At 43.2% G+C, this 24,476-nt stretch overlaps 1 protein-coding gene and 2 long non-coding RNA genes across 4 annotated transcripts; 1 reads left to right on the top strand and 2 right to left on the bottom strand.

The window, feature by feature from the left end:
- The first annotated feature begins 11,372 nt into the window (after positions 1–11,372).
- Positions 11,373–14,198, top strand: LOC133889261 (two-component response regulator ORR1-like). Of its 2 annotated transcripts, none has more exons than XM_062329774.1 (6): positions 11,373–11,785; positions 12,162–12,220; positions 12,866–12,937; positions 13,046–13,116; positions 13,483–13,699; positions 13,793–14,198. In XM_062329774.1, exons 1-6 carry the CDS (start codon positions 11,662–11,664, stop codon positions 13,940–13,942), a joined length of 693 nt encoding a protein of 230 aa, XP_062185758.1. In that variant the 5' UTR covers positions 11,373–11,661; the 3' UTR covers positions 13,943–14,198. The 2 variants fall into 2 exon arrangements, with proteins under 2 accessions (XP_062185758.1, XP_062185757.1); XM_062329773.1 differs by having other exon boundaries at positions 11,374–11,785; positions 12,860–12,937.
- On the bottom strand, positions 12,921–13,486 carry LOC133889264 (uncharacterized). Its single transcript, XR_009903893.1, has 2 exons — positions 13,334–13,486; positions 12,921–13,215 (listed from the first exon to the last, which is right to left on the bottom strand). It is a non-coding gene; the product is annotated as an uncharacterized LOC133889264 (long non-coding RNA).
- A 1,534-nt stretch (positions 14,199–15,732) lies between the features above and the next one.
- On the bottom strand, positions 15,733–24,462 carry LOC133889263 (uncharacterized). The gene is made up of 5 exons (XR_009903892.1): positions 24,441–24,462; positions 16,587–16,653; positions 16,463–16,513; positions 16,276–16,323; positions 15,733–15,942 (listed from the first exon to the last, which is right to left on the bottom strand). It is a non-coding gene; the product is annotated as an uncharacterized LOC133889263 (long non-coding RNA).
- Between the last annotated feature and the right edge of the window lie 14 nt (positions 24,463–24,476).

Raw genomic sequence — 24,476 nt, 5'->3', positions numbered from 1 at the left:
CGCGGGCGCCAGTCAGGTCAAGGGACCAGCCTCCTAGGGTGCTCTGCCGCGCGGGCACGACCGCGGGGAGGACAAGAGCAGAGCAGAGTACGGACGGTTGCCGTTCGGCTCCGGCGTATTTTCGGCCTGACCCGCACGGGCACGGTGGGATGCATGCGCCGTGCATCGGTGGCTCTGGTCTCGTCCCACCAGATCAATGGCGTGACAAGAGAGTCGATACTGTTGTACTACCTAGCTCGCCTAAAAGTTTGAGCTGAGGAGGAAGACGAGGTACAGCAGTACTAATCACGATCACAGGCTCCTTCTTAACTGCAGCCTTGATTAGCTAGGTTTTTTCCGCTGAAAAACAAAACTAGAGCGTTAATACTTTGTTTTCTAGATGACGAAGGCCCTTTTGGAATGATTTTTTCTTCTTCTGAAAATACTAGAAGCTAGCTAAGGGACTGATTTTTTTCCTTGTTTTTAGTGACTTTTGACTGATAATAAAAGTATCTGTTATTGAAATGAACTAAAATATGAACTTTTTAGTTTTTTATACTAATAAATTAAAAATTAATTATAAAAACTAACTAACAAAATTTAACAATCACAAACATTTCTTCAACGAAGAATAAGCTCTAAAGTCCTAACCTATCTAAACGGAACCTAAGATAGGTTGCTGCAAGGGTCGAGCCAAACTGGAAGGCTGGAACTGAGCTCCGATAGACTAGAAACCTAGGTTGGTGGTTCAGCGAGAACAAACAAATGAACCCAAAAAAATCCATGGCGACGTGCCCACAGTCCACGTTCCATAGGCATCGCATGGCGGTGAGGAGAGGACGACGATGCCTGCCTGGGCCATCCATCCTCCGACGTTTCAACTGAGCCCCACCCGAGATAACACCCTGCCAGCCGCCCCGATCTCCTCAGAGATTTGGGCTTTGTTCTCTTCTCCTCTCCTCTCCTGTCGCCGAGACCACCTCTACCCCCCCCCCCCCACAACACGATCCGCCGGGAGACTCACGCAACGCAACGGCGCCCCAACGAGTCGTACCGGCGGAGCAATTAATCTGTCCCCTCCTGGACTCTGACCGCTACTAAACGCGATCGGTTCGACGGGTAACAACGTCTTGTCAGGAGGGTGCACATCCACGGGATCTCGGCATGGAAACGGAGGACGGATGAAGAGACCTGTCTACAGTGAGTCTGAACCCGTTGCTTTCCTCGGATCTGTGAAGAACGCTTCTAGCCAGCTCGTCTGCTCATGATCTTGTGTGGACGCGCTGGACTCCATTGATCGATCGGGCTCATTCGGTTGTTGCACAGCGATGGAGCTTCGCGACCTTTTTGCCTCAGCGAACGGGCCAACAATGATGAGAGCTGCATACGAGAAAACAGAGGACACTATGAACTCTCCACCCACCGGAAAGGTGAGTGGCATCTGCACTTCATTTTCGTCTGGATTTTGTGACGCGTACAGGTACAGCAGGTCGATTCGACCAGGTCTTCCTGCTCCCGAACAACGACAATTCGTGTTGCTGCTGATGCTATGCTTTGTCCTGATGATATATATCCCTTGTTACTTTATCAGGCTAAATTTTTTTTAGAGAGGTGCCAGGTACATTCAAATATCATACAATCAAAAGTTAATTGTACAAAACTATAAGTATTGTACCATATGTAACACAAAACTACAGATATTATGTCTAAGTAACACAAAACTAAGTATTGTGCAATAATTTCAAATAAAACCCGATTTTAATTGAATTCATCCAAAAAATGGTCTTATATTTCTCCAAAAATTCTAGAACTTTTTGCACGTATTCCATAATTCACGTGTAACCCATTCTAATTGGATTCACACAAAAATACTATATAGAATTTAAACTAAAATTCTCTAAAAAAACTACTTTTATAAATCCTAATAATTGTTAGGTCCTCAAATAAAATCTCAAAAATCTAGAATATTCATTAATATTCTTCTTATATGATTGAATAATTCCTAAAATTATTTCTAGACCTATGTTATATGGTGAAAAAGTGAGTTCCATTGTAATAGAGCCTAAGATTGGGAATAATTTTAGAAATTAATTCATCATATAAGAAGAATGTTAATGATTTTTTTCCATATTTTTGGGATTTTATTTGAGACACTAATAATTGTTAGGAGTTATAAACGTAACCTTTTGGAGAATTTTATTTAAATTCCATACATGATTTTTTTGTGAATCCAAATAAAATAGGTTGAACATAGATTATAGAACACGTAAAAAAGTTTTAAAATTTCTGGAGAAGCATAAGACCATTTTCTTAGTGAATCTAACTAAAATTGGATTTTGTATGAAATTAGTGTACAATACTTATAGTTTTGTATTACTAGGTATAATACTTGTAGTTGTATGTTACAAATAACACAATACTTGAAGTTTTGTGCAATTTACTCTATGGTCAGTTGGAACTGTATGCAGACCAAAAGACTAAGGAGGTCTATGTATCATCAAAACACAGGTGATGAATCAATGCCTAATGGTGAAATGTATTTGAAAAATCTTGAATAATGGAGATAACCTTTGGTGCAGACTGTTAAGGGCAAAGTACATGACAGATGGGGATTTCTTTAGTTCTAAGAGAAAATGTTTCTCTCAATTCTAGCAAGATCTACATAAGGTTAAGCATCTTTTTCAATGGGGAGCCGGCTACAAAGTTTACAATGGGAAAAGAATTAGATTTTGGACTGACACATGGGTTCATACCACCCCTGTTAAAGTTCAATTCCCTAATCTTCACAATATAACCTCGGATGCAAATGCTAAGTTAACTGGTTGCTTTGAGAAAAATACCTTCAGAATTAATTTCAGGAGAGCTCTGACCCCCTCAGAGTTGGGGAGTATAAAAGAGTTAAGGACATTGATAAACTCCATTCACTTGGATGAGCTGGATGATGAAATAGACTGGGCGCTGGAGAAGTTTAGGAATTTCATAACTAAATCCTTATGCCGTTTTATCTTGGATGGTGGGATAAGAAGCACAAGTAGTGAAAATTTTTGGAAAAGCAAAGCCCCTAAAAATTAAGATTTTCCTCTGATAGACGTTTAACGCTAGACTTTAAACGGCACCACTTTTTTTTTAAAAAAAAAAAGAGGTTGGAAGGGCAGTGATGTCTGTTGTATCTGTGGCAATAAAGAAAATGTGAATCACATTTTCTTCCAATATGTTCTTGCTATCTTCACATGGAGTGAATTTAGGGAATGCTTTGGTTGGCATAGATAAACCGAAAACCTTGATAAATTTACTATTGATTGGCTAAGTCAAAAATTTAATCTATCAGCAAATCTGGATATGTTCCTCTTTGCTTGTCTATGTTGGGCGATATGACGGGTTCACAACAAGATGACGATTGAGATGATCTTTCCTAACAAGTCGATTGATATTCTTCTCAACGGTCTTTTTTATTTGCAGAAGTGAAAAATCTTGCTCAAGGAAGGCAGCAAGGAGAAATGTGACGCGGCTCTAGGGCAGCCCATGGAGTGGTGCAACAACTTTCAACCTAATCATACTGCCCAATCTAATGTCTAGGAGGTTTAGCTTCTATGATATGGGACTCTTGCTTGGAAGAGAAGACGAGAAGGTTGGAAGACTACCAATGATTTGTAGTGGTTCTCTCACCCCATTTGTTTATGCTGCTAGTATCGGTTGCGGTGGAGCTGTTGGTTTCCACCTTTATTACTGTGCTGTTTAGCTACTCTGTGTCTAGTCGAGTACTGTATTGGTTGTGCTTAGTTTCCTAGATATGCTGCTTGTATCTTATTTCTGTTCTCTGGTTGTATCTAGTTTCTTTGTTTTTTTTTCTCGTGAATATTATTATCTGTATGCTCCTATATTAGATTTCAATACAAACCGAGTTAATCTCTTTTTTTAAAAAAAGAAAAAAATAGATATCCCTTGTCTCTTCCTCAATGAAAAATCTGTGGAGGGATTTTGGGAAGCAAATTTTACAAGACCCTCCTGAAAAAGACTCCCCGTGATACCTTCATCCACACCATTCACTGTTGATCCAACGGCCTGTGTGTGTGCATGACTGTGTGGTAAAGGACACGTATCGATGTCTCGTGGAGATCTACACTTGAGATCGAGCTTTATAAAATTTGCTTCTGAGATTTGGCATACCCTCTATTGTTTTCATGGGATCTCCATTCTGATGGAAACCCCGCCCAGTGCATGCTCTGTTTTTCTTGAGGGGTTGCATAGTCCCTACTGATCAGAGAAAATGATTATCGCACGGCTAATAATGCCATATCTTTTTTGGCGACGCCTTTTTGCTCGGAGAATCTGTACCGGCAATCTTGGTGTAATCCGCGGTTGGCCCTACCGTAAGGTGGCTCAAATACTTGGCTGAAGTGCCGGGTCACTCATAAGTTCGATTTTCCTGTGGTGCATGCCATCATTTTTAGTGCTGATCCAGCATTCCAACTGGTAGGCCATGCCTCGTTGCTTCCCATGTTCAGCTCATTTCTTTGTAGTACATATCATAAAGCCACAAGATATAGTGTGATATGCAAGCAACATTCATGGGGCATGGTCACTGTTGGTGTATGATTGTTATTGATTCACGACCAGCCGGTCAGAACTCAAAACAGGGTCAGTTGGAGATCTGTAAAGCTGTTGCTTAGGTCAAATGGTGGGATCTCAAAGCAATGGTTTTGATAGTGCAGTGCATCGATATTTATGCACCGATCATTATGGTTTGATGCAGGCTTGACTGGTGCCATTAGAACATTAGGGGCCTTTTGGGGAATTGTATCAACAGAAAGGTCTAAAGGATATATTTTCATGCTTGCATGCGTCATATACTTTCGCGGCTATTTTTGTTTTGGTATCTCGTCTCATAATGTTTTCCCCTGCAAATTCATGTAAACGATAGCGTTTAGTTCTTCAATTTTGCAGACGTTGGTAAAAGTTAGTCATTTATTCGTGATAGTAACATAATTCGATTAGCAATGCTGTAAGAATAATTATGGAAAGTTAGTTTAAAGTGCCTTCTTCATAATAGTTCCTAGACAGCAAAAAAAATTGAAGGACCTGCCTAGCATTGTGTTGTTTCAGGCTTTGCAAAGTTCTTTTGTTTCAGTTAGCCAATGGACCCACACAAAGCGTGTGATGTGGTCAATATTATACTCCTTTCTGTTATGAGCTTAAAATCTTTTGCTTAGAATTTCGACATTTTCTATATCGTGAGGAATGATACATTTTTGGCAAGAAAGAACTAAGAACAGCAGATGCTACCTAGCTAGCATATAAAGTAGCATAGTTACATGTACACGACCTAAACAGGCCATGAACACTTCTGGCGAAGCCGTGGCCGTGGAGTTAAAATATGAGGTTTGAACCTCCTGAGTCCTGAAGGCATGCAATGAGATATGATATTCTTCTTCTTCCTCTTCTTTCAAAAAAGAAACAACAAAGAGTTTTTTTTCAAAAGGACGGTAAAAAATTTGCCAATCTTATATTAGAGAAATAGAAAAGAAAAAATACAAAAAATTATACCCTCCGTTAGAGTAGCTGAGCTTAAAATATGTGCTACGAACCGAACTGGCACTACATATAACTTGGAGTGTCAACTGTTTAAATTTTCGACTAACGCGAAAGAACAATGACCTAACTAGTCAGTTTCTACTGTGTATATATAGTTCATGCGCACAGCATGGACAGTATAAAAATTGATCAGTCAATGTCAGCACAATACTGCAATATCTGAAGACATTTCCTTTCCCCCACCTTTATGTCACAACGTGTTTGGCTCAGTGCATGGGAACTGGATCCTCTAGCTATTTTACTGTAGCAAATATATTTTAATATAGCAACTACATTTTACATAAAATACTGTAGTGATTGTACTGTAGTACGGTTCTGTATCAGAACTGTAGCGATCGATATCGTTCATTTATTTTCCATATGATGGTTCGCAGGGGTAAATCACCGTTACTGTTTACTCAGAGGATCTCAGTCCGTGTGCATGCTGGGTTTGATCCTAGAGGTAGGAAGTTGTACTCACATTATTAAAATAAATAAATGTTAGAAAATTATAGATAAGTTGGTAAAACTATTATAAAACTACAGATTTAAGAAATTGTATCGCAATACTACATATTCAGTGCATCATTGTATCGTAAAACTACAAATTTAAGTAGTTGTAACGTAAGACTTTAGATTTTGTGTGTAATGTATCGCAAAACTATATATTTAACATGCAAAGTATCACAAAACTATAGATTTTACACTGCTAAAATCGGTGGGTTTTTTCGATATATTGACACACTAAATCTGTAGTTTTGAAACCACTTCGTGCACTAAATCGGTAATTTTGCGATATACTTCTTAAATATATAGTTTTGTGATATATTAGCATATTAAATATGTAGATTTATATATAACTTCTTAAAACTGTAATTTTGCGATAATTTGCTAAATTATCCGTAGTTTTGTAAAATTTATTTAAAAAGTATCATAATAGTGTCTTGTGATACGCATAAAATATTTAGAGACATTTCGTACGTAGTTTTACATAAAGTTGGTCACTCCTTTGATCGATCTTCACTAAAAAAATCAAGACATGAATTATATTCACACTTCAGAAACCTAGCTGCGAAGGCAAGAGGGATGTTTCATTCGCCGAGATCCATGGTCCCAGCCGGTCCGTGCATGCATGCACGATCGACAAGAATCTCGAGCGGCCAAAGTGCAATTTGCGTTCTCTCAATTCCCTCACACAAAAGTATATGACTCCGGTCCATTGTGAATTGCTCGATCGATGCGCAGGCCCCGCTCGCTGCACCCAGATCCCCCGATACGTTCCGTGACCGAATTTAAGTGTCATAACAACAAATTTAGACGAAGATTCTATAAGATTTTTTATCGAAAGATTTTACAAGATTCTGATCTATATTATTTTTTTATCATCTAATACTGATACATACAACTAAAAAAAAGTAAAAGTATATGTGATATACATCAGAGAAGATTTTTAAGACGGAATCTTATAAAATCTCCTTCTAACAAACTTGCCCGGCGCCACGCCGCGCCGCGCCGCAGATGGCTTGCTCGATTTGCAACCGGCGCAGATTCCACTCCCCGCAAGCGTCCGCGCGCTCGGAGCCAAACTCGCTCCTCCTCCTCGGCCGTTCGACGGGGCCAACGGGATCACCTGAACCTTTTCTGCACTCGATCGGGTGCTGCAGCATACACGACGACGACGCTAACGCTACTACAGTCAGCGCCGGGCATGCATGCGTACGAGCAGTGGCACCGTACGTGCCTCGTCGGCGCTCGGCGCCATGCGTGAACCGGCCGTCGTACGTCTACGGCAGATCTTGGGGCGCTGAGCTGAGCTGACGACGGTCGATCGGGATTGTTATTGCCTCTCCTGCATGGCTGCATGCAATGTTTTTGTCCGGCCTCGTATGCAGGCTAGCGATTTATGAGATGTACGTGCCTCATTTGTTGTAGTCCTGACTAAGGTTCTGGTTGGTTAGGCTCTGAGATTTCTCAGAAGCTGCTGTTCAAAAAATTATTTATAGAAACTTTATTTTTGAATTGATTTTTTTAATATGGATAAAATGTATAATATATATAATATCCTTTAGAATATAATCTCTTAGAAGCTATAAAACTTCTCAAAACTAGCTTCTAGCTGCTAAGTAGTAATTACAGTATTTACCTCTCAGAAGCTATTTTTCAAAAGCGGACTGTTTGGTCTAACTTCTGCTTCTGAGTAGCAAAAACAAACAGAAGCAGGTAGTTTGGTTAGAAGGTGAACTATAAAGGTTCTATTTGGTATAATTTATTGTTGATTTCTGTTTTTTAAAGCTATAAGCTGAAATAAACATGATAGCTTATTGTTGGTTTTTAAAAAGCTAAAAAACTGTCTTATGATGAAATAAAATAAGAGCTGATAAGCTGATTGAGAGTGGGTTTTTAAAAAAATTAGTGTGCTGAGAACTTAAAAATTTCTTGTAACGAATTCATTACCGGTTTTTCAACCAGTACTTTTAAAATGCCTTCTTCATAATAGTTACTGACACTATTGCTATTTACAGTTAATAAAAAAAGAAAATAGTATGAGCTATGGCATGGCAGCGGCGGCTGAAGGTGCTAGCGCTGGCGACAGTCGAGCCATAGTTCACCTTGCTTCGCCCTACACAAACGTGACATCACGAAGGCCTCCACCACTGCCACACGCGTCGCTGTTGCTCATCGCGCCTAATGGAGTGCCCTCGAGCTGGCTCAAAGGGAAGCCTCTGCGGCGACTGTGAAAGCATGCTGGACCAGCTTCGTCCCTGGTCACAGCAACGGTGGTGGCGAAGTACTTGTGACTATAGATGGACTCATAGAAGATGTAGGTGCGAAGATTGGTGACGTCCTAAGAGATGAGGAGGTGAATTATGATACTTAAAAACTAATTACTCTATAATTTTTATAAGATAAATCTATCTCAAATTCTATATAAATGTGCTCTAGGTTTATCTAGTGTGTCTATTCTACTACTCAAGAGTATTGCAACATACTCTAGCAAGTTAAATTGTAAGTATGTAAATATGAAAACGTAAATAAGCTAGATAAACAAAATTGGCACAAGTGATTTGTATCCCATAGTATCGATTGCACACAAGCCACACATAGTCCACGTTGGAGCTCCACAAAGGATATATTTTCGGTCGTCAAGTCTCTTCCAGTCACAACTCTTGAACTACCAAGTCACCAAGATAAGACCTCAAACACGATAAACCATCAAGCCACCAAGGCGAAGTCTCACAACTAAAATCTCTTTTGATCACTTGTGCATCGTCTTTACTTTGTAGCTTTAGTCACAAAGACAAGTGTCTCTGTGTTCCTACATAATCTTCTTACCGCCGCTCCACACTGTCAGCCACATAGCAACATACTTCGATGTAAATGTTAAATATTTTAGGAAAGTGGCTATTTTTTTGTGTTCAGATGGCCCCAAATTTGGAGATACGAACAAATCCAGAGTATCTTGTTCAAACAAGCTTTAAATGAAGTTCCGTCATATATAGCTCCTTTTTGTGTATGTACCCGCTGCCAGTATATCTGGTGCCATCAACTTAAACTATTCATATATCGGGATCCAATTTAGCGCACAGTACATGGTACATCGTTAAAAAATATATATATTTAGTTATCCTTATAGTTTTGTCTGACTCTATTATTGAGTCAAACTCATTTGAGTCAGATTGCGTGTATACAATATTATTTTGTTTAGTTGGTCATACGTGCTTAATTTGGCTGAAAAAAAATCGTGTTTGATTGCCTATATAAATACATGTTGCATAAGATTAAAATAAAAAAAATATTAACATGATATTTGTTTTGCATAAATACACTCTATAATACTTAATTTATTATATTAAATATTAATTTAATTTGAAATATATTAATATGAGTTGATACTCACTGATTATATGCTAATATCATCGTTAGTTGCACCGGCTCCGAGCGAGCCTGACTCTAAAAAATGCAATCAAAATCTGTTTTCTGAGAGCCAGACTAGCACATTATTTTTGCACCCCTTGGGACAGATCAACTCGTGCGCCCAAACAACCAAACACGCTTTGGCTACATGAGCGGAGCCAAGCCAGTCCCAATGCAAGCAATCAAACAGGCCACAAATGAATGCAACAGTAGTTTGAGTTGAGCCTCAGCTCATCTCACCAAATCGCCGGTTAGCTAAAAAATTGACCAACAATTTGGTCGCTTCATTCTGCTAACGCGAGCACAAAAATGAACTAGCTTGGGTGGGTAGGTGTGGACGCGGGGATGTCAACGACCATCCAAACGGACAGCAAATCGCGAGAGGATGAACAGTGTTATGTGAACAGTAAATCGTGAGAGGATGACATTACTATTCATAAATGCTGTAGTGCTGTTGCCACACTGCTGCATCATCATATCTGATTTGTTCAGTTTAAATCTCATGGTTCACATCCATTTGAAGTCACTCTCATGTGATCTCATTCCCATCCAAATATACGCGCGGGGTGAGTCCATGCCAAAAAATTGGTTTGGAAAAGCGGGGCATAGAACCAAACTAGGGATGGCAACAGGTCAGATCAGGTGTGGGTGAAGCAGAACCGTGCTTGACCTGTGACCCGATTCGGGTTATCCGACCCGTACCCGCGAAGGGTGATGAGCACAATATTGTGTCTATACCCATGCTTGTCGGTTACCCGAAACCCGTGGTTCGCTCGTAGGGACTAGGGTCGGTAGCTGGCAAGAGGGGAGCCGGGGACAACGCTCGGGTACGGTGGTGGTTGGGGCAACCGGGGATAGAGCTCGGGGACAGGGCCAGTCGGGGCGATGCTCAGGGACGGGGGCGGCGCTTAGGGAAGGGGGTGGCTGAGGGCGGCAACGCAGATATGACGCCCAGAGCCGGTGACGTGCGGGCGAGAGGTCGATAACGGGCGGAGCCAGCAAAGGGTGAGAGGCTGACGATGGGGGATTGCGGGAGGAAGCTGGTGGCGCGCGGGAGGATCCGACCAAGCTAGGGCGACAAGCTCTCGGGCGACAGTTCCGACCGGGCGAACGACAGCAGTCGTGGAGTAGGCGTCGATGGTAGCGCTCAGTGACAGGGGGTCGGGAGGGGCGTTCGATGACAGTGGCCTAGAGGCGGGGCTCGGGTACGGCGATGGCCATGGGCGGCACTGAGGGACGGGGGCCGGTCAGAGACGCTCATGGAAGGAGGCGGTCAGTGACAGAGATAGTGATGGTGCCCACGACCTCCTCGGTGGTGGAGATGGTGACCTCGACCTCCTTGGTGATGGGCTGACGGCGGTGTGGGAGGAGAGAATGAGAGATTGGAGGAACGAGAAGAATACGGGTTCTTATGGGCTGAACTGAAGGAAAGTAAAGCTATTGGTTAGACTTATGACTGGGCTGAGGAGTTTTAGGTTAATAGTGCTTAACGGTATACCCACAGATAGATTATAAAATTTATATCTGACCCACTACTTTATGGTTAAGTGACGCGCTACGCCCATAAATAAAAATTCACCCACCCTCACACCCGTCGGACGCACTACCTGCCAATACCCATATCCACATGTAAAATTATCATCCATAATCCAAACAAGCAACCCCGAAAACCCTAGGGGAACGAGGACATTACTTAGTTACTGTTCATGTGTACTACTCCGACAGAGGAGGAGCAGAACCAAAGAAGGGCGGGTCGAGTGTGGCGTGGAGAGATTCCCCGACAGCAAAATCTAGAGGAAAAGCAATTCCCGTGCCCAGCCCCTCCCCCTCCCCGGCGGGACCCACGCCACGCGCGCGCGCTTCCTCCCCCCTTCTTCTTCAGTCTCTCGCTTGCTCACGCCTGAGCCTGACACCTGCCCTGTCTCCTGCAGCCGTCAGCAGACTGCCTCTCTCTCTCTCTCTCTCTCTCTCTCTCTCTCTCTCTCTCCTGAGTCCTGAGTCTTGTACCTCCCCTGTCTCCTGCAGCAGTCAGCGGACTGCTTCTCTCTATCTCTCCTGAGCCTTTTCTTGGTGGCGTCTCGCTTATAAGAGCTACGGCAGTCCGCTTTCTTACCACGAGCCGAAGTTTTTGCTGCTGCTGCGCTGGTTATAGAGAGAGAGGGAAGAGTGCCGAAACAGAGGGAAAGTGAGACTGAGATGGAGGGAAGAGTGGAGCAGGAGGAGGGAGTGATGAGGGTGCTGCTGGTGGACGACTCCCCCGTGGACAGGCGGGTCGTGCAGCTGCTGCTCAGCAGCAACTCCTGCGCCGGCTCATTCCATGGTCAGCTACTCTCGGCTCATCTTCTCATCATCCACTCATTCACTCGCTGCTCCGTCTCGAATGTTTCCTCTGCTTCTGCCGGCGCGTACTAGCTCTCGAGCTTCCTCGCGTTCCGTTCGTTGATGCTTTAATGTGTTCTGCTTCTGCTGCTTTTTCCGAAGAGTTTTGTGTGCACAAAGCGTAAGCAATTGTAGGCATCTTGACTTGACCCTTTTTCTTCCTTCTCCCCCTTTTTTTTTTTTTACTTCTTCTATTGCGGTGTTTCTGGTTTTCATTTGTTATCATGTCTAATTGGAGACTCTTCCCCAAAGTTTTGACTGCCTTAATTGCTTCATGTTACTTGCTGCTAGATTCTGACCGGCTAAATTTTATCCAGTTATCGCCGTCGACAGCGCGAAGAAGGCGATGGAGTTCCTCGGACTCCAGGAAGGCAAGGTAACGAGACTTGCTCATCTGCCTCATCACTAGACTCATCCAGACCATCTGCAAGCAAGCCCGGCATCCCGTGCTGGCTACTCCACACCCAGAGTGCATGGGCGGCTCCGGCGCCACCTGTCGGCGACGCGCCGGCCTGGCCTGGCCCCGCCGCGCCGTACCGTGCAGATGTGCGCGCTCGCCCGCATGCGCGCGTGACGGCTTCTGTTCTCCTCTCTTTTCGAAGGAAAAGGTCACCACTTTCCATGGTGGTAAAAGAACAACAAAAAAACTTGCCGTCTTGCAGACTGCAGCAGCCTGAAAAAAGCTGCCATGCTTAAGATGATACTAATACTGCATTAGAGGCGTGTTTAAATATGATGCGATTTCTCCTCATGCCCTGTAAAAGCTCAACAACACGGGATGACGGTAGGGACACTAGGGGGTCTATAGTGCAGGCTCCAATGGACTCTTTTTTCTTTGCCTTTTTATTTCTGTGTCCTGATCGGTTCCTTCAAAATATTTAACCACGGGATTTTTTTTCTCGAATTCTGTGTTTTTCCTGCTAAATCAGACTGATTTTGTTGAAATTCCTATATGATTTCTATGAAATTTCTGCCTTTTAAAGGAGCCCTAAAACTTAAAAGGAGCGTTTTGTAGGAGCAGGCCATCGACATGGTCCTCACTGACTATTGCATGCCTGAGATGACTGGCTACGACCTCCTCAAAGCCATCAAGGTATACATACATGCATACAAATTCCTGCATTTTTGGCATGTGCTGCTTCAGTTGTGCGTTTCATGTCTCACCACACTCACTCCGCAAATTTCACGGATGTTTTTTCAGGCGTTGAACCCCCTGAAGCCAATACCGGTGATCGTCATGTCGTCAGAAAACGAGCCCCAGCGGATCAGCAGGTGCGCCTCCTTCCTTTTTTTCAGCACCAGTTTTTGTGCAATGTTGATGCAGCCAATTGTGTCAAAAAAAGGTAAAGCTGCCTTTCCTCTGAATGCCTGCTGCACAGTTCGATAGTAGTATATGGGTTAAAGCAGTTAAAAATCTTCTTACTGTAAAATATCACAGTGCTTCAGTGAACATTTCACTCAGCCTGTGCCGTAGACTGCAGTCTAGTACCTGGCTTTCTCCCATAATGAGCAGCGGTCCGTTAAAAATGTCGTCTTTGAATGCGCATTCATGCAGAATCTTGACCTTTGATTATGCAATACGATTACAGGATCCTACTGTTGGTACTGACGAGTTAAACCCTTTGTTGCTGAGCACAGATGCTTGAACGCTGGTGCCGAGGACTTCATCGTGAAGCCCCTCCAGGGCAAGGACGTGCAGCGCCTCCGGAACTGCTCCAGCGCGAGGCCCAAGGGCTCCTCGCAGTGCGAGACCGTGAGCAAGAGGAAGCCGCCACCGCTGCCACACTCCGACCACGCCATCGTCGGCACCGCGTCGCCGTCGGGGCGGCGAGCACACTTCACGGGAGTTGCCATGGCATGTCACTCGCTGCCACCTCGGATGTCACATCGCAGCACAAAAGAATTCCTTTTCTGATCGTCTTAGCTTGCTACTGTTTTTTCTTTTCAGGTGTTGCATTCGTCGAGCGTGGAGCTCTCGCAGTACTTCCCGCTGCTCCTCAAGCTCGTCCTGCTGGTGTACGCCGTCATGTGCCTGGGCGAGCTGCTGCACCGATGGTCATCAGGCGGCGGCTGCTCGCTCTTCCTGTGGTGTGCCTGAGCAGCAGCAACGATGCCGTGCAGTCCAGGGCAGGAGACTGGTGATCGAAGGCTCTACTCCTGCACTTGCTTCTGCTGCACTAGGCAGTGACCCCTCCTCTGTTGCTTCAGCAACCGTGGAGATTTAGGTAGATTGTTGGCTTAGATTCTAACCGGCCTTTTGATTTGGCGTTGGTTCTTGGCCTTTGTTCGGCCCTTGTATCCTTGTATAGAATGCAATGCATAATCTGAGGCAGTATCCAACGTCCTTTTTGGCCTGGATCTTGGCTGATATGCTGATGCTACGTTGGGAGTGTCTTTTCCTGCCTTTCTCTCTCGGGTGACGGGAACTGCTCACCTGTTTTGTAGTTGAAATCCTGTGAGAGCAACACAAGTTGACTAAATGTATCATCAGATTCTTCCGATGGGAGAAGTAGTAATAGGTGCCTCCCAACTCGACGGATAGAAGCGTGTGCTGTGCAATTGCGTCCAGAAAGCATTTCTAGAATGTTTTGAGTTCAGATGTGACCTGTCAAGCCGATGATTTCAGGTTTAAATGTCAAATATTTACATTCCTAGCAATGTACAAATGTGGGGATCTTCGATTTCGACAAGATTAGCTCCCTGTGGAGGCACGGGAATGGGATCACCCGTATTCCTATTAGCTACCTGATACAACATGCAAAGCATGAAATCCCTTCAGTTCTCTACATGTCATCGTCTTGCTGGGGTGCAAATTCTTTCAATATGTCATCCTTGTATGGACCCGAGTCATGCAGGACCTTAATAACATGCTTAACCTGATATTTCACCAAAAGAGGGCATTAGTTGGAGTGAAAAAAAATACACTGTGTTTCTAGATTTTAAGAAAAATGGTCTGTGTGAAATAAAAATATGCCACACTGGCAATGTCAACATTTACGCACCACTGGAGGGAAGAGAACTAATCAACAGTAAGCTAGAAAAAGTAAAATATAAGATCACGCATCATGCATTAATAATTCTTGCCATAGCCAATTCACGTTTACTAAGGTGTTCTTACATTAGTAACACAAGCATCTGCTGTACTCGGTATGATCACCGACAAACATTGATTAGCAATAGCTCCAGAAAGTGACTGATGAACAGTAACGATAAATTCTTTGGTCATATACAAAACTCATAGATGTGTGATGTGAAAGAGAACTGCAGGTCAAAGAAATATACAACTTTATTGTTAATGATGCTGTACACATTGCAAATATACAACAGCACTCAATCTGCACAGCAGAGACATCAGCCATCATAACGTGAGGCCAAAACAATGGCGCTATTGAATTGAAAATAGGAAAGCAAGTTTCACATTTAATTATGCCAGATATAGCACTCAATCTGCGATGAGTTTGGCATTGGGATGGTAAAGGGTACATTCATTAACTACAAATACTATGCACTCAGATGGAAGAGTTGTTAATGTGCGTTAGAAAAAGATTCTTGTCAGGCATACATAGAAGTGAATAGAGCAAGATGGAACGGTGGCATTTAACAGCACAGAACTGGTTGATATTCATGCGAAAATACCTGAGTTGTTTCATGTGCAAGAAAATTTCCAATAGCTGCCACAAAACCGGGATCTGAAAAGTAGTGGCAGCTGTAAGTTGCCACTGGGAGGTAACCACGCTGGATCTTGTGCTCTCCCTGAGCACCTGCCTCCACCTTACTCAAGTTCAACTTTATGGCTGCCTCAATTGCCTGGACAGTATCAACATTCTGTAAGCAAATCAAGTAATGATATTGTTCTCAATTATATACCTCCAAAGATGTGTAAATTACCTGATAATAGCAAGCTTCAAAATGCAAATTGGGGAAATAAACATCTGGCAGGCATCCCCATAAGCGACCAAACAGTGTATCACCTCCAATAAGGTTAAGAGCTCCAGCAACAAGTTTATCATCATGTTCAGCAACAAAAGCATCACATTGTCCCCCATCTTTTCTCCCAAGAGGTGAAAGAATTCCCTTGTCAAGTATGGTCTACCCCAGCTGCAAAGAAAAGGAAGCTATGAGGGAGAAATACAGCAGAGAAATATTACTGTGCAAATAAATTCAATACAATGCCTACCCACAAATATGCTATGGAACAAAAAAAGTGCAAAAAGGTGAGAGGATCATATGGCGATTCTTAAAAACTCTCTTCCTATCCAAGCAGAAGGCTATGTGCTAGGCAGCTAGCAATTACATGCAGTTTATCAGCTAGTACCGCATGCTGGCTTGTTTTCCTCTCTTGCTTATGTATAATGTTGCGTACAGTTACCTTAAAAAAGAATGTTACGTGCAGAATGAAAATTACAAGGTAAGAGCAAAGCAGAACCAAACTGATTATCAGTTGTGTTACGGTAGAATTTATAGAAGGTATCCCAGTGGCTGCTCTGCAATGTGAATGAAAACAATGATAAGTAAATAGCCCAGAAAGCAATGAAGCTAATGAGATGTTGGCGAAAGAATCTGATGATGTAAAGGAAATGAATGGAGAGTACAAATAAGAGCTGTCCCTGATAATTACCTTTATTTCATCTCCACGAAGTCGCTTCATTTTCAAATTTTGAGCAGTAATCTGGGAAATTTATAAAAAGATTATCATCAATTTACAACCACATTTGAATCAACGAATACAAAAGAAGGTAAACCTTTTTGCGTTCTTGTCTGATATTCTTCCGTTTGGGCTGCTTCAAATCCATCAGAAACTCATCAAAACTGAAAAAATGGTGAACAAAGAATATCAGTAAATATTGACGTATTACACAAAACAAGCATGTAAGCTCACAAAGTTTTGCAAAATCAGCAAACGAGGGCAGTGATTTGATCTAAAAGTCCACAAGATAGAAAGTCCACTGTTTTAGATTGGCGGTCCACGCATCTCTTGCAATGCTTTATCTGAAATGTGTTCTCTTAGCTACAGAAATCTGTTCAAGACAACTATTCTATTTTGGTGCTCATAAAGGAAGAAGTTGATCAAAATAGGCAGACAAGATCTCATAGCCCACAAAGGAAGTCTAATCCACAAAGACAGGTGGTAAAATCCAGAATGCTGCGATAACACAAGCATTCCCTCATGTCTCACTTCCCACTAGTTGCTTGTTCACTGCTATTTCCGGATAAACTACTTCAGCAAAAATGACAGATATATCAACAAACCAGTCATGATTTTTTAAGAAACATGTGAGGTGTGGAAAAAGAACAGAGAAAAGCCTAGAATTAGTGCATGTTACAGAAACTGTAGACTGTAGATGCGCCCAAACTGTGAGATTCTACGTAGCACTGATATGAATGGCTTTGATAATGTGGTGTTGTCCGATACACGTACATTAAACTGAAGAATCATCCGGGGAATGGATACATGTCATGGAGCATGGTTCCTCCTCTCCGCTTCAAGATGCAAGAAAACCACCGATGGTTCCTCCTCTCTCACTGTAAATTAGTACTAAATTTCATATCAAGACCTTCAACTCCTAGACAAGGTCTGTCCGTACACGTCGCCGGAGCCGGAGGAGGATGGTGCGGCTCTGTCCGTACACGTCGCCGGCAAGCCGGCCACCGTCAACCTTGCGCCTGTCCGAGATCTCTCGCGTCGCGGTAAGTCCTGCCAAGGCCCACAACCGTCAGCTGTCAAGGTTTGTCTGGCAGGACCCTTGGCCACCACCGTCAGAGAGCGATGCTAAAGGGAGCACATCTAAAGCATATTCCTATCCACCTGCTCAGCCACAAAGATCTCAATCGCTCACTACCCTCTCTTCGTCTTCCTCTCTCACTCCGCCCCCCAACCTCTCCTCTCCACCAAGCCCTAAAACTGATTGGGATCTCAAGCTTCAAGAACACTGGAGAAGAAGCGCGGAGGTCGGGGTCTGCGAAAAGGTCCAGGTACGCCAAGCTGACCACAGATTCAAGCAGGCATCCGTTCCCCTCCGTGGTTCGGATCTGCAAGCTGCGTGGTCCACCTTGGGAGGAGACGCTAGATCCTTCGTCCAAGTGGTGAAGGACCCTCCGCGGGTTGCTCAGATGACTGGCCGATTTGGATTTGCGCCGCGTCGTGGTGGATTTGGTCCAGGCCGTTTTGGTCGGGGACCTGGCCGAGCGCCAGCTCGAGGAGGTTATGGAAGAGGGAGATCTGGGAGATTCAATGGGAGAAACCAGAATGAGCAGGAACAATGGGGGAAGTGGAACGACGAGGACAAACAGCAGGGGAAACAAATCCTAGACAAGGACCACAATACTGATCTCCAAACCCAAATGGGGGAAAGCTCAAAGGGTAAGGAAGTGGTGCGCGACCTGCACGAGGTGAAAGGAGATAAGAATGAGGCTCAGAATACCAAAATCGATGAGCAGAGGCATGTTGGAGGGGGGGTGGAAGACAAAACTCACGATTTCCCTCTGAGAAATCCGTGGGAGTATGTAGCTCCATTCTGCGGTTCAGCGGTTCCTGGACTTGGTTTTTACTTGATTCCAGCTGGTCCTGGAGAAAAGAAAACTAGAGAGATGGCTAGCTGTGCTATGATCACAGTGAAGGAGGGTAATGTCACTGCTAGGCAGATTGAGGCAGAATTTAGAACGTTAGCGGGGGCTACATCCACCTGGAGGTGGTATGCCAAAAAGGTCGCTGATAACCAGTTTCAACTGAGGTTCCCTACTGAGAAGAAAGTGGAAGAATTATCCCATTTCTTGGAAATGAGAATGAGGACAGTCCCAACTGCAATAATCAAAGTTAGTCAATGGAACCCCTCAGTTGGTTCAAAAGGCCCCCTTGAAATGGCATGGTTTAGAATCAAAGGCATCCCACTGGATAAAAGGGAGGAAACAACTGTGTGTTATGTTGCTTCTCTAGTGGGTATAGCAATGGAAGTAGACAAGGATAATCTGGGAAAATTTGAGTATGTCAGGGTCAAAATTGCTTGCAAAGCTATAACCAAGGTTCCAAATGTTGTTGAGGGAGTCCTGGATTTTCATTTATATGATTTTCTATTCCAAAGGGAGGTCTCCCTAGAAGGTACAATCAACGCAGCTGGCAACAAATGGGTTAGAGTAGATAAGGACCATTCTGATCAGCCATCTCCCAAGAAACCCAAGCCTTCTGGGAACTGGGAAGAAACAAAAGGGAAAGAAACCTCTACCCAATCAGGGGGGAAATCTGGGGCACCTGGGAAAAAGGTATTGGCAGATGCTCAGATAAAATACACCTCCATGTGCCCATCCCCTACACCAATGGATACTAGCAAAGGTAAAAATGTGGAAGTCACATCTAGTGAGGAAGAGGAAAGTGATGAAGGATGGTTAACTGGTGACATCATTGCCCCAAGTGGGGATGCTCTAATGATTCCTCACTCTCATAAGAAAAATGCAGAGAGCACGAAACTATGGTCAGTGCAACTCCCAACTGCTGGGATCACAGTCATCAATGAATATGGATCCAATTTGATCCAATCTAAATTTGATCCTTTAAAGGCTGTGGAGGCAAAGAGAGCTATCACCAGTACAAATGTTGAGAAGATAAAGAATTCCCCAGGTGGGGAGGAGACCAAGGAGATGTTAGAGCCCTCAGTGCTCATAAATGACAGTTCAGAGGGGAAGGTGACAATATCAATCAGTACTGAAGAAGGAACTGACACATCTAACTTGGATCTCAGTCAGGGGGAGGTTGACCAACACAAGCAAGGTCAAGCTGAAACTGTGCCCTCTGGGAGGGAGGGGGAGCTTGCTGCAGGAAGAGCAGAAGATGCCTACTGACAGGGAGAAGACACAACTTAAAACTCGAGAAGTCATCAAGGTCAGGCAAAGTGAGAGGATACAGGGCCAGTCTCAAAACACCTTGGGGGTGGAACAGAAAGCTTCTCTGTTAGCTCAGAAGAAAAACTTGGAAGGTACTTCTTTAACTGATTCTAATTCTTTTGCTGCATTTAATAACTTCGAATTGATGACTAGATCTAGGAAAATGGGTGTTGATGTTTCTGTGAATGATATGAATAAGTTTGATGTAATTAAGGAGCTTGAGGAGGCAAGACAAAATCTGCAGGTTACGAATGCGAGGGAGGTTAAGAAAGTGTGGTGAATGAACAAATTGAACAAAACTCTCTCCCCTTCGAGGAGAAGTTAGCTCTAAACTTAGTCTCTGATGACTCAGACAATGAAGGTTTCCAACCTGTCTCATCATGCAAGAAAAAGAAAAGGCAAAGAAACTTAAGTAAACAAAAAGTGGCTAAAAGTTCCAGACAAGTGAAAAGCCAACCTTGTGATGGTGAAATCACCTCTGAAGGAGAGACATCCACGATTTGTTCTGGGTGGAACCTCAGGAAAAGGCCGACTAATAGAACAAAGTATAAAAAATGATAGGTGTCTTTTGGAATTGTAGAGGGGTCTCCAAGAAAGGAATGGGGACTTTCCTGAGGGACTTGATTCAAGATCAGCAAGCCGATTTCATAGGGTTGCAAGAAACCATGAGAAAAAGCTTTGGTAATAAATTTTTTAGAAAAATTGACAGTAAAAAGTCTTATGCTTGGCACTGGCTGCCCTCCTCTGGCAAGTCAGGTGGGATATTATGTGGAGTTAACATGGATATTTTTGATGTGGACTCTTTCTCATCTGGAAAATTCCACATCCTTGCTAATGTAACGGACAAAACAACTAACAAGAAATGGAAGATGGCATCGGTTTATGGCCCTGCTCAGGAAGAGGATAAAGATCAGTTCCTCCTTGAACTATCTAGCATATGTCAGACTCAAAACATTCCCCTGTTGATTGGAGGGGACTTCAACATCTTGAGATTCAGCAATGAAAAGAACAAAAGGTTCCAAGAGAACAGAGTCTCTGACATGTTTAATGCCATTATCAACTCTTATGAACTAAGAGAATTATTTCTGTCTGGTGGCAGATTTACATGGACTAATAATAGATCAAATCCAACTTTAGAAAAACTTGATAGGGTCCTCATGAGTAAAGATTGGGAGCAAATGTTCCCCTTAACAACCCTGAAAAAAATTCCTAGATATACTTCTGATCATAACCCTCTTGTTTTAAACACTGGGGCTGAATCTACCAGGAACCCTAAAACTTTTTGCTTTGAGTTGTCTTGGCTTTCACATCCTGACTTCAAAGGAAAAATTGATGAGATCTGGAGTAAACCAGTGAAAGCTAGGTCTAACCTGGATATCTGGTCCATTAAGGAAAAAAGGGTGAAAAAATTTCTAAAAGGTTGGGGAGATAACATCAAGGGGGAGACTAGAAGGAAGAAAAAGGAGCTCAGTGGTGAGCTCCTGATCCTTGAAAACCTGGAGGAAGAGGACATGCTAAATGAGGTCCAACTGAGAAGGAAAAGTGAGATTCAACTTGAACTAATGCATATTCTAGAAGACGAAGAGATTTATTGGAATAAGAGAGCCACCTCCAATTGGCTCCTAAAAGGGGACAACAATACTGAGTTCTTTCACAGAGTAGCAAATGGCAAAAAAAGGAAAAACACCATCTTCTGCCTCCAGCAGGATGATAGGATCATTGAAGGGGATGCCAACTTACTCCTGCATGCTACTGATTACTATAAAAATCTTTTTGGCCCTGGAGAGAAACCCATTTTCCAACTTGATGCTAGCTGTTGGAGGGATGACGAGAAAATTTCTTTCAATGAAAACATTGAGTTAACTATGCCTTTTACAGCAGAGGAGGTGAAAAGTGCAGTATGTGCAATGAAAAAAAACACAGCACCTGGCCCAGATCATTTACCTATTGAGTTCTACCAATGCTGTTGGGAGACCATTGGCCCTGATCTTTTGAGTTTATTTAAAGATTTCTATGAACATGATTTGGATATAGGGAGACTGAACTATGGAACTATCACCCTACTTCCCAAGTTAAAAGAAGCAAATAAGATACAGCAGTACAGGCCTATATGCCTTCTTAACGTCAGTTACAAAATATTCACAAAAGTGCTAACTTTGAGGCTTGAGAAACATATGCATAAATTGATTGATAGGTGTCAGAACGCTTTCATCAAGGATAGAAATATAATGGATGGAATAATGTGCCTCCACGAAATAATACATGACACTAGAGTTAAAAAAAAGAAGGGCCTGGTTTTGAAACTCGACTTTGAAAAAGCGTATGACAAGGTCAGTTGGGATTTCCTGTGTAATTGCTTGGAGCAAAGGGGCTTCAGTCAGAAGTGGTGTAATTGGATGAGGGCTGTGGTAACTGGAGGCACCCTAAGTGTGCAGGTCAATGGGAAGACTGGGCCTTACTTCCAAAGTAAAAAAGGGGTAAGACAAGGGGACCCTCTGTCGCCCTTCCTTTTCAATATTGCTGCTGCCACGCTTGCAAAAATGGTTGAGATGGCTAAACAAAATGATCTAATCGAGGGATTGATCCCTGAGTATATAGAAAATGGGGTTGCTATCCTGCAATATGCAGATGACACTATAATGCTTCTTAAGGATTGTGAAGAGAGAGCTGTAAATTTGAAACTGCTCCTTTATAACTATGAAGCCATGTCTGGCCTTAAAATAAATTTCCAAAAAAGTGAAGCCCTCATGATAGGGCATGAGGAAGGGAAAAAACAGGTTTATGCTGAGATGTTCAATTGTGCCCCTGGAGATTGGCCAATCAAGTACTTGGGAGTGCCTGTTGCTAGCAATAGGCTCCTGGTTGCTCATTGGTTACCTCTGGATGAAAAATTATTGAAAAGGTTAGATGGTTGGCAGGGCAGCTCTCTGTCCCTTGGTGGCAGATCCACTCTGATAAACTCTAGCTTGAGCAGCATGCCCATCTACCACATGTCAATGTACCTACTCCCCAAAACCATCCATGACAAAATGGATAGAACCAGGAAAAAATTCTTTTAGCAAGGAGGTAAAGCTACAAAAAAATATCATCTAATCAAATGGGATAAGGTGTGTAGACCAAAAAGAAAAGGGGGTCTGGGTATTCAGAATCTCAGGAAGCTTAATCTAAGCTTGCTTTGCAAATGGTGGTGGAGATTGGAAAGTGAAAAGGGTATGTGGCAGCAGATTGTTGAAGAAAAATATGTCAGAGGCACATGTGTTTCCCAACTAAAGTCAAGGACTAACTGCTCCCCTGTGTGGAAGGACTTGCTAAAGGTGAAAAATCAATATCTAGCTGGCAGGAAAATGAGAATTGGAAATGGGGAAAAAACTGACTTTTGGAGGGATGCCTGGTGTGGTCAAGTGACTTTCAGAGACAAGTTCAAAGACCTCTTTGAAATTTGCAATGACCAAAATCTGACAGTAGCTGAGGCTGCGGCCAAGCAATGGAACCTATCTTATAAGAGATGGATGAATGAAGATCTCCAAAACCAGCTGAGGAAGATGAGAGATGTGCTTATGACTGTTGTGCTGTCTCCTGAGCAAGACAAGCCGGTTTGGCAATGGGGAAAGAATGGGAACTTTACTGTCAAGACAATGTACGAACACTTGTGCAGAACCCAAGATGGCCTGCCTCACAAGATTATCTGGAAGGCTAAAATTCCTTTAAAAATCAAAATCTTCATGTGGCTGGTGAAACAAAATGCAATTCTTACTAAAGATACCCTTAAAAGAAGAAATTGGAAAGGAGACACCAATTGTGTTTTCTGTTGTGAGGCTGAGACTATTGAACATCTGTTCTTCACTTGCTCGATGGCTAAATATGTGTGGAGCCTGATTGGGCTGGTTATTGGTGCCGATTGTAGGCCTGAAAACATGGAACAATACTTTGTTTGGGTGCAACATTTCCTCCCTACTGGGGGCGCTTGCTATATGGCGGGTTTAGCTGCTGTTATTTGGGCTATTTGGACAATGAGAAATAGGGTAGTTTTTGACAAAAAGCAGGTTAGATCTCCTACTGAGATTGTGTGTTCTACTTGCTCTTTTCTTCGGTATTGGGCAGGTCTCCTCCACGGTCAGCACAGAGACTCCCTGGAAGCTGGAGCTCAGACGCTGCAAGAAGCAGCTCTCCTCTTCCATCCCAAGAAACAAGCTGAAGGCACGATGATGCTCGCCAAAGGCCAAGGAGCTGATGGTGTTCCAAGCTGAAGCAATCATCGTTGGAGTGCGGTTGCAGTTTTTAGTGCTGTTGGCACTCGGTCCGGAGATGGTTTTTGTATCTGAACTTGGCGTGGTAGTTACCGGTCTAATAGGTTAGGAGTCGTTATGCTTGGATTGTGGTTTCTAGTCTTGGACATGCGGTCCATTTTGGCGAATCGGCAGCCCTCGGTGCTGCTCCTCAGGCGTCAGATGCATAGATCCTGCATTTTGCGCACGCTTTTGTTGTAAATATTGCGAACTGATTGATGGGGATGGTTGTAATTTCGTTGCATTTGTGTAATGAAATCAGGGGTACGCCCGTTCTGGAAAAAAAGCACTGATATGAATACGTGTATCAGTATCGGGCGGATACGGATACGCGGATACGCTATTTTCCTTAAAAACCCCGATACGTGGATACGTTTGACTTCTTTGTAAAAATTAATTAATATGGTGTATATAATAATAGCAGGAACAAATTACCTTGTTCTTGTGCCATTTCTTCTCTCTTTTCCAACA

This window comes from Phragmites australis, chromosome 13 (genome assembly GCF_958298935.1).
Source record: "Phragmites australis chromosome 13, lpPhrAust1.1, whole genome shotgun sequence".
Lineage (NCBI taxonomy): Eukaryota > Viridiplantae > Streptophyta > Magnoliopsida > Poales > Poaceae > Phragmites > Phragmites australis.
Note: the sequence above shows the minus strand (reverse complement) of the source record. Positions and strands in the feature narration are given on the sequence as shown.

Coding starts and splice junctions, on each gene's coding strand:
- LOC133889261 (XM_062329773.1), top strand. CDS start 11,662: ATGGAGGGAAGAGTGGAGCAGGAGGAGGGAGTGATGAGGGTGCTGCTG. Junction 11,786..12,161: donor CTGCGCCGGCTCATTCCATG/GTCAGCTACTCT, acceptor AATTTTATCCAG/TTATCGCCGTCGACAGCGCG. Junction 13,117..13,482: donor GAGCCCCAGCGGATCAGCAG/GTGCGCCTCCTT, acceptor TGCTGAGCACAG/ATGCTTGAACGCTGGTGCCG.